Source organism: Diospyros lotus, chromosome 12 (assembly GCF_014633365.1).
Source record: "Diospyros lotus cultivar Yz01 chromosome 12, ASM1463336v1, whole genome shotgun sequence".
In the NCBI taxonomy this organism is placed as follows: Eukaryota; Viridiplantae; Streptophyta; class Magnoliopsida; order Ericales; family Ebenaceae; genus Diospyros; species Diospyros lotus.
In genome coordinates, this window is record NC_068349.1 from 11,319,334 (window position 1) to 11,329,594 (window position 10,261).

Here is a 10,261-nt window from a genome sequence, read left to right on the forward strand (position 1 = left end):
AGAAAATTTGTGTCCAATAACAATAATGTAAATGGTGGTCGTATTTCCCATTTCCGGTATTTGTATTTTATTTTTCTTTTCAATGCTTTAATTTATAACCAACTTTACTTTATCATTATTTTGTTTTTTTTTTCATTTTTATTTTAGAGATGGACACTGAGGAATTATTTACTTGTGGAGAATATTTTTTGTTTCTAATTTTTTATTTTTACCTCTATTTTTATGTTTTTATTTCTTCAAAAAATTAGAGAAAAATAAAAAATACGTTTATTTTTATTAGATATGAAATCAATTTTAAATTTTAAAAAATAAGAGAATGCATTTAAATTCATGTTATTTTCGCGCTTTCTTTCACTTCAACGTTGGTAATCCCACAATTGAAAAGGATTAGAAAAAGAAAAAAGAGAGAATTAGATAAGACATACGCGTGTCTAGATTCGATCTACGATTACTTTTTACGGTCAAGGCTAAGCTGTAAAAGTTAATAGCCATTGCAAACGAGAGGTCGATGATTTGCAAATGATCTATAAGAAATAAAGAGTCAAACAATTCAAATAGTCAATTTGGGAATAAATTTACAATAAGAGAAGAGTCAAATGGTTTGCAATCCTTCAAAATAGGGGCTAAGGCTGAAGAATGTGCGATGAAAAGGCAAGGTCGATAAAGGATGTGTAGCTTGGAGGATTCAAAATAAGCATTTTCCATAGAAAATCATATATTTTTTTCTTGAAAATGTGAGAAAATATGAATAAAATGTATAAAAGAAATATTAAAAAAGATGTTTTTTTAAAGTTTAGTATAAATTTACAAAACAGAAAATTTGTTTTCTCTATTTTAATTTAAAAAATTGTTTTGAACATAATTTTTAATTTTCTTGTTCTTTTGATTTTTTTTTTTTTAAATGACTCCAAATTCTTCAAAGTAGACAGCCGTATTTAGATGCCGGGTAGTGAGCACGAAGGAATCTGATTTCTAGGGGAGTGCTCCACCAGGTGATGAAGCAGCCCCCCCAACAGAAAAAAGCCAGTCTTCTGGTGAAAAGGTGATGTTTGTGTCTCAGTTTGACTCATTGGATGCACGCTTAGGTAGCACTTGCTGAACCTGCTTGGTTGGACATGTCTTATTATTATTATTTAACGTTTACATTCTTGGCACAATTAAGGGATGGATACTTCTTGTGTTCATCTTATTAATGCACATTTTCATTGCAAAATAGTAAGTTTATAAAGAGAACAATTAATCATTAGTATGGAAAATTTACTCTTGAATTACAAGATTTGGGAGTGGGACCTATGAGATTATTATTATTATAATATATATTTTGTAATATAAATTATTATAGTGAAATATTATATTGCTCGTATAAGATAACATAATGTTTGTTCAACATGAATGAATAAAATTAGAGAGGGAGTGGACCTCACTCCTTCTCGCTGTATGTCTGCGTTAAGCGCAAACAACAGATTAAAGTCCATTTATCTATAATATAATGTAATTATTATAATAATAATATATTATATACTCAAGTAAAATGACATATCATTAAAGTTTTTAATAAAGTAGCATAATATTTATTTTTATTCTTTTCAGTAATAAATTCGAAAGAACAATTTCCAACTTCTCATCTCTCGAGACCCGAAAAATTAGAAAAAGTCGGTATATTAAAAATGTAGCATTCCAAACGTTACGTGCCATCAATTAAAAATCCAAGAAATTATTATATCCCCTAATTCCAAACGTTGTCGTTCGGAAGCAGACCGGATATCGGGCTATCATCAAGTCCATGAACTGGGCCCAGCTGAAGCCCATGTGTAATAACTGTATTATAAGGGGAACCTCTCTCCTTGCAGTTAGGGTTTCTCTCAGCAACAAACCCTAGCCGTTCTCGATGGGTACTCTCTCTCTCTCTCTCTCTCTCTCTCTCTCTCCACACAGGCTTTCTGCTTCATTCGCGATGGTAACGTCTGGTTTGCGATGATTAACAGGGGCTTACACTTATGTATCGGAGCTATGGAGGAAGAAGCAATCGGATGTCATGAGGTTTTTGCTTAGAGTGAGGTGCTGGGAGTACCGCCAGCTTCCCTCCATTGTTCGCGTCACTCATCCCACTCGCCCCGACAAGGCTCGCCGTTTGGGTTACAAGGCCAAACAGGTAATCGACTTTACCACCATATCATTTACAGTTTGTGTGTAAGTCTTTGTTTGTTCCTGGTTCTGTCGATTCGCATTAAATGCTTAGGCTAGGGTTGGATCCTGTCTTTTTTGGGAAAGGAAAGGAAATGAAAACGATGAGATTTAAAATAGCCAGATGTTTCGGAACATGGATTGTTGAGGAAAATGAGAGCGAAAGGACATATTATAAAAGAACATGAAGAATTGAAGATAGATGTATTTCTCCTCTCAATTTTGTTAGAGAATGAGAATAATTTAAATATACCTGCCCAAAGATTTATTTTCCAATCTAAACCGATGCAGCTTATTTATCATAATTTTCGTAGAGTCGGAATAAGAAAAGAAATCAAATAGATATTACTCACGAAAATCTTATTTGGTTGGTTGACTGTAAAAAATTAAAAATGTATTGTACTACTGGTATCAATTTCGTATTTGTTTACCCCTCCTTCAAAATATGCTACTTTGAAGCATGATATTAATGTTCTTGTTTATTTTTCAGTTTGTGACACATTCTTTGCTTTTGTTAACAATAATGTTAAATGTATAGATACTTTGTGCATTTTGATCGCCATGCATTTTTTGATAGGATCATCCTTCTCATGGTAGATCAGCCTTTATTGGTCCATATGTATTTAGATTTGTGTGACCTGAGTTGTCACTATTGCAGTTTATATTCACATGTTTAATCTGGTTCTTGAGCTTGTCACCAAGTTGCATGGAGGAACACTAGAATTGGTAAGCTTGTTAAATTGCTGATATGTTGTGATATAGTTGCTTCCAAGATGAATGAATATGAATTTTGTAATTTTGGGAACTCATCCAACTGTTGTTGCATGACTATGCAAATAATCTCTGCACATACATAATGTATGTTCATGTTTTAGCCATATGGATCAATCATGGACTGAGTGTAGCATTGACTTCCAGTTATGTTTCAATTTGTATGTGTGGCAACCTGTTCTTTTGGTCATACCCGATGAGCAAGACTCTTTAATTGGTTTGAAGTGTTTGTTAAATGTGTTTCAAATGTATGTATGGATCATCTTTGTTTGATTAGTAGTCCCAAAGATGGAGATGGTTTTCTAGAAACCACGAGCAGTTGTGGACCTTATCTAGTCAATATTTTCATATTACAGGACAAGTGCCTTGTTGAGTTGCAATTAATTACTAGTACAAACGCATGCTTGGTGGACTATTTTGCGAGTTAAATAGCCACGTTTGAGTGAGAGAATATTCTGATTTTTAACTGCTATTGCCGAAAGCAATTAATGCAATATTAGTTCCTCTAATTATATCATACAGACAGTGAGACTAGTCAAACTGTTTGCAGGGTTATGTGGTCTACCGTGTCCGTGTTAGAAGAGGTGGCCGCAAGAGGCCTGTTCCCAAGGGTATTGTGTATGGGAAGCCCACAAACCAGGGTGTTACACAGCTGAAGTTTCAGCGCAGCAAGAGATCAGTGGCAGAGGAGCGTGCAGGTCGAAAATTGGGTGGCCTTAAAGTTCTCAACTCATACTGGATTAATGAGGTATGTGTTCTAATGCTGATCAAAGAGTCATCCTGCCCATTTCTTATTAGGGATATCTCATGTTTATTATGGGGCTCCGTGCCCTAATTTATCAATGTAGGATTCAACTTACAAGTACTATGAGGTAATCCTTGTGGATGCTGCACATAATGCAGTGCGGAATGACCCAAGGATCAACTGGATCTGCAAGCCCGTCCATAAGCATAGGGAACTCCGAGGTCTCACTTCTGCTGGAAAGAAATACAGAGGTCTACGTGGAAAGGGGCACTTGCATCACAAGGCGCGGCCTTCTCGCAGAGCAACCTGGAAGAGAAACAACACCCTCTCCCTTCGTCGCTACCGCTAAATTTACTTAAACTGCTGCTTTCTTTCTTTTCGTTGCAATATGTTTTTGTCTCATAGACATCTTATATTTTTCTCTGTTGGTTGAAGTTGGAGTTCGGCGAATGTGAGACATGTTTGAGGGTTTAACTTTCCATAAAGTTGATAGTTTTGTTCCTAAAATTTTGGATTTTGGTAGCAAGTTTTCAAAATTTGTACCGCAGCATAGGTTAGGGGAATTTAGGGGATTCCCTAAAACCTGAATACTGAATGCTGAATGCTTTAGTTTTCATTTGAATCATATGTTGAAGGATTGTGTTTGATTGTAGGATTTGGTTTACTTGCATTTGGAGAGGAGTAATGTCTCTCTCCCCAAGTGGCACTTATCTATGAACAAAGAATTTAGAGTAAGACGTCTATGACTCTGTATAAAACTGTGTTTTATTAGTTTGGCTATGCGGGTTGACCGCTTATAAACTATTCATTTAGCTTATAAGTTATCAAACGTTTTGCAACTATATGTTTGGCAAACTCAAAACAGTTTAAAAGCTGTATAGTTTAAACACTATACCAGTTTTTTGAGAAATTATTTCCCCTCAGCTTTTACAAAAAATTACTAAAATAAAAGCTGAGTTACCATAAAATTACCTATTTATCCTCAATAAAAACATCAATTTTCAATTCATTTTCTTTTTATTTAACCCTCTGCAGCCAATTTCTGGCTGCCCCTGTAGCCTGTCATTAGCTCATTTCCAATTACACTACCTATTCTATTTTTTATTATATTATAAATAATTCACTTCATATTCTGATTTTATTTAAAAAATTATGCGTGTTCTAACCACACTCTTTATTCTTCTCCCTATCACACTCCCTATCTCACTTATTTATTAATAAATTTTAATTCTATTTATTTTATCTCACTTATAATTTTTATTATGTATTTGATAATTTAATAATAAATATAATGGTATTAGATTTTTATAATATTTAATATATTTATAAATAAATTTTCTAATATTTTTTAAAAATGATTATTTAACAAAATTATTTAAAATATTTCTATAATTCGAAATTTAATTGGCAAACTGTGTAAAAAATTTTAAAAATAAATACTATCCTTATGATATAATAATTATTATTTTAAATACAATATTAAATAATCTAATTGAGTAATTTTGACATTCATTTTTAGGATCAATTTCAAAACATTATATTAAAATATATAAAAAATTATGTAATACACAAAATGAATAATCGAGTACACAAAATAATTAAATATATGCATACACAAAATATATAATCAAATACACAAAATAATTAAATATTTACATACAAATAAATATATAATCAAATGCATAAAATATAATTCACTCAATACTTTAATACATATAAAATATATATAAAATGAAATAGGGAGCAAATTTCAGCTCCTTATCTATAGGGAGCCATTTTAATCAAAGTCAAATTTTGAGGAGTGACAAGACATATAGAGAGCTGCATTGGAGATGAATTCAAACACTTCACTCCTCATTTTTTGACTTAGGGAGCTGCCTTGGAGATGGCCTTAGCCTTGCCATCGCCCTAGCCATCACCTCCAACTCCTTAGTCGTTGTTGGTAGCTGTCACCTCAAATCTATTCTCATCCCTATTAGCTGCTGCCTCCAGCCGCAATAGTCATTCGCTGCAACCTCAATCCCTGCCCACGCCTCCATCCTTGGCGGCTGCCCTGATCGACTCTCGTTATATATATATTGTATATATAGTGATATTAATCTAAAGATAATATATTATAAGAAAAAAAAAGTGTATATATAGTATGTTAATATATTTTTTAATAATTATATATAATTTATTAACAGTTAATGATAAAATTTTACATTATTCAATGTGTCTATTTTTATCTTTTTATCAAATTATAATAATTGATCAACTCTTTCAAACTAAATACATAATTGTTAATTGATAATTTAAAAATTTATTTATCCAAACGCATTATCAGTTTAAACATTACCCAACTTAAATGCTATAATTAATTTAAACATTACCTAGCTTAAAAACTTAAAAAAAAAAACACATAGTCAAATTAGCCCTTAATTGATTCATTGAAATGAATATAGAATTGAATGGTAATTCAGAAATATTTTTGTAAGATTGCCAAAGAAGTATTATTTTTAGCAAATGAAAGAAGTGGGAACAAACGGAAATGACTACTATATTACTATTAGCAGTACTTGAATCCAATTAAGTGTTTGTGTGATAAGGGTTTTTTATTTAGTGTTTTTTATATTTTTGTATCAAACACTATAAATTTTTCGTAAAATCTTAGGTCTCATAACCATTTATAAGTTTAAACTTAAACTTCACCTTAAAGCCACACCAAACTAACCCTAAATCAACCCTATAATTTTATTTGGTACAAACTTTTATAATATCTAATTGTATAAGAAATAAAAATGCTTTTATTAAAAAAAAAAGAAAAAAAAAAGACTCTTCTGCCATCTCATAGCGGCCAAACAGATTTACAATCTCTCTAAATATCGGGCCCATTTAGAATATATATCACAAGGCCCATTATTGGGGGCCTAAACAAAGAAGGTCTCAAGCCCAAGTCCGTTTGCAGTGAGGGGAAACCATTAAACCCTAGCAGTTCAATAAACAAAATCCCCTCTCCTTCCACTGAGACCCTCTGCAGTTCGCGTTTCTGATCAGCAGCTCTAATCAATGGGTCCTCTCTCTCTCTCTCTCTCTCTCTCTCTCTCTCTGTAAACACGAGTTTACGATTTTCAACTGTATTTGGTTTCCCTTTTGGTCGATTAGATTTCGTATTAAAAGTCCACTTGATTTGCGATGATTTACAGGGGCTTACACCTACGTGTCGGAGCTATGGAGGAAGAAGCAATCGGATGTCATGAGGTTTTTGCTTAGAGTGAGGTGCTGGGAGTACCGCCAGCTTCCCTCCATTGTTCGCGTCACTCACCCCACTCGCCCCGACAAGGCTCGTCGTTTGGGTTACAAGGCCAAACAGGTAATGGACTTTACCACCATATCATTTAAAGTTTATGTGTGAAAGTCTTTGTTTGTTCCTGGTTCTATCGATTCGCATTAAATGCTTAGGCTAGGGCCGGATCCTGTTTTTTTCTGGGAAAGGAAAGGAAATGAAATGAAAACGATGAGATTGAAACTAGCCTGATGTTTCGGAACATGGATTGTTGAGGAAAATGAGAGCGAAAGGACATATTTGAAAAGATAATGAAGAAATTGAGGATAGACGTATTTGTTTTCTCATTTTTTTAGGGATGAGAATAAAATAAACCTACCTGCCAAAGATTCATTTTCAATGTGAATGGACGCAGCATATTTATTTATTATTTAGGTAAGAGTCAGAATACGAGAAGAAATCAAATAGATGTTACTCACAAAACCCTTATTTGTTGGGTTTCTGTAAGAATGTATTTGTGCAAGTGATATCAGCTTCATATTTGTTCTTCTTTCCCTCAAGACACGCCACTTTCAAGCATAAGATTAATACTCTTCTTTATTTTTTAGTATGTGGCATTGGCACCTGCTATAACTAAGTTATATCCAAGGCACATATTTTTTATTTTGATAGCATTAGTTTTATATGTATCAATTGCAATTTTGATCACCTTGCATTCGTGATAGGAGCATCCTTCTCATGGTAGATCAGCCTTTATTGGTCTCTGTGCGTTAAAAAAGTTAGTGTGATCTGAGTTGCCACTGTTGCTTTCATATTCACATGTTTTATCTGGTTCTTCAGCTTGTCACCAAGTTGTATGGAAGTAGACTGACATTAGCATGCATGGTAAATTGCTGATATATTATGATTTACTTGCTTCCTAGATCAATAAATATGAGTTTTGTAATTTTGGGGGCTCATCTGACTGTTTCTGGTAGATTATGTATTTAATCTTGGCACCCACATGATGTATGCCCTTATGTGTTAGACATATGTTTTGTCACTGACTTCCAGTTATGTTTTGCATTTGTGGCAATTTGGTCTTTTAGGCATGCCTGATGAGCAAAACTCTTTTATTTGGTTTGAAGTGCTTGGTAAATGTGTTTCAAATGTATTCATGGACCATCTTTGTCTTCATAGTTCTCCTAAAAAATGACCTGGGTTTCCCGAAACTGTGAGTAGCTGTGGACTCTATCTGGTCCATATTTTCAAATTCAGATTAAAGGAAAGTTGCCTGTTGAATTGCAATTAACTATTAGTGCAAATGCCTGCTTCTTAGGGTATTTTGTGAATTAAAGAGCCAAGTTTTAGTGAGTGGCTCTTTCGATTTTTAACTGCCTTCACAAAAGCCATTACTTGCACCATTAGTTCCTCTAATTATATCATACAGATAGTGAGACTAGTCAAACTGTTCGCAGGGTTATGTGATCTACCGTGTCCGTGTTAGAAGAGGTGGCCGCAAGAGGCCTGTTCCCAAGGGTATTGTGTATGGAAAGCCCACAAACCAGGGTGTTACACAGCTGAAGTTTCAGCGCAGCAAGAGGTCAGTGGCAGAGGAGCGTGCAGGTCGAAAATTGGGTGGCCTTAAAGTTCTCAACTCATACTGGATTAATGAGGTATGTGTTCTAATGCTGATCAAAGAGTCATCCTGCCCATTTCTTATTAGGGATATCTCATGTTTATTATGGGGCTCCGTGCCCTAATTTATCAATGTAGGATTCAACTTACAAGTACTATGAGGTAATCCTTGTGGATGCTGCACATAATGCAGTGCGGAATGACCCAAGAATCAACTGGATCTGCAAGCCCGTCCATAAGCATAGGGAACTCCGAGGCCTCACATCTGCTGGAAAGAAATACAGAGGTCTGCGTGGAAAGGGACACTTGCATCACAAGGCGCGGCCTTCTCGCAGAGCAACCTGGAAGAGGAACAACACCCTCTCCCTTCGTCGCTATCGCTGATTTCAGTAAACTTGGGTTTGTCTTTGCGTTACAATGCATTTGACTCATCGATATCTTATATTTTCCTGGTTGTTGAAGTTGGGATTCATGGGATGTAAGACATGTTTGAGGGTCTGAACTTGCATTATGTTGATAATTTTGTTCTTAAAATTTCAGATGTTATTAGAAAACTTTTCAAAATTTTGCCTGCAGCATAGTGGGGCTATGGACCATAAGCGTTACTTATAGTGATTCGTTGAACCATATAATTCTGAGTACTTAAGTTGGCATCTGAGTCATATGGTAAAATCTTTATAAAACTGTGGTTCGTTAATTACTAGATTGAGAGTAAACCATCGGATCCATACAAGTCATCTATAATTTCAAAAATATGGATGGTTGATTATTTTTTATGGCATTTTAGACTTATGATTTTCCTTGTTTTGAAGTAGTGTAGATTGATCTGTTTTTATTTCGTGGCTTAGCCCGCTGAATCTGATCAACTCTAACTGATTGTGCTTTATCCTCTCTAGTTCGTAAGTAATTTTACTCGAGAGCAGTTGTATCTTGCAATTGAGCATTATCAAGGGGACTTTGACATGCGCATTCATTATTCACACACAGCATCATCTCATCTCCGGGAAGAAGGGAAGCAGCTTCAAGTGCTCTGCTTAACATGCACGTCTTAGTGTTAGTAACTACACAGGTGCATCACTAATGCATTAGAATCTTCAATTCGGAGGGTGACCACTAAGCAAGCTACCCTATGATTCCCTTCGTACTCTTAAACTTAATAATCCCCATTGTCGGAAGTCAATAGATCTCATTGGTAAGCATCTGCCTCCATACACTGCTGTTTAAAGACCACACATAGAGCATTTTCACTTCTCACACCTGCTAAAACCCTAGAAGACCCCTTCAAGTTACCAACTAGACATCCCCATCAATGGACAACTACACCCTTAGCAGACAAAACCTTGTGGGGGTGAACAAAGACACTAGTTTCTCTAGGGAAACATGATAAAGAGCACAAATGATCTTGGGGAGGAGAAAGCTTGGTGCCTAAGTTTCACGTTCATAATCCCAACATTATTGACAAGGAACGTCCCCACCAACATGCAGTTTCATCACAAACTAGTTGTTCTGAAAGCCTTCCACCTTGTTTGAAAGGTTGATAAAAAATTTGCTTACCCTCGGGACATGTAAAAGCAGTTGATGGCATAAGATAGAAAAAGCAGTTGAATAACTTAGGAGATGCTATCACACCCCCCCCCCCCCCCCCCCCCCCCCCCCATTTGATGGCATAAGATAGAAAA

The 10,261-nt window shown here is 35.0% G+C and overlaps 2 protein-coding genes across 2 annotated transcripts; both read left to right on the forward strand.

Moving 5' to 3' along the window:
- The first annotated feature begins 1,734 nt into the window (after positions 1–1,734).
- On the forward strand, positions 1,735–4,352 carry LOC127787151 (60S ribosomal protein L15). The gene is made up of 4 exons (XM_052315051.1): positions 1,735–1,892; positions 1,986–2,152; positions 3,506–3,703; positions 3,804–4,352. Exons 1-4 carry the CDS (start codon positions 1,889–1,891, stop codon positions 4,047–4,049), a joined length of 615 nt encoding a protein of 204 aa, XP_052171011.1. The 5' UTR covers positions 1,735–1,888; the 3' UTR covers positions 4,050–4,352.
- Positions 4,353–6,603: 2,251 nt separating this feature from the next.
- On the forward strand, positions 6,604–9,149 carry LOC127787152 (60S ribosomal protein L15-like). The gene is made up of 4 exons (XM_052315052.1): positions 6,604–6,752; positions 6,886–7,052; positions 8,423–8,620; positions 8,721–9,149. The coding sequence occupies exons 1-4, from the start codon at positions 6,749–6,751 to the stop codon at positions 8,964–8,966; spliced, it is 615 nt and encodes a 204-aa protein (XP_052171012.1). The 5' UTR covers positions 6,604–6,748; the 3' UTR covers positions 8,967–9,149.
- The last annotated feature ends 1,112 nt before the right edge of the window (positions 9,150–10,261 follow it).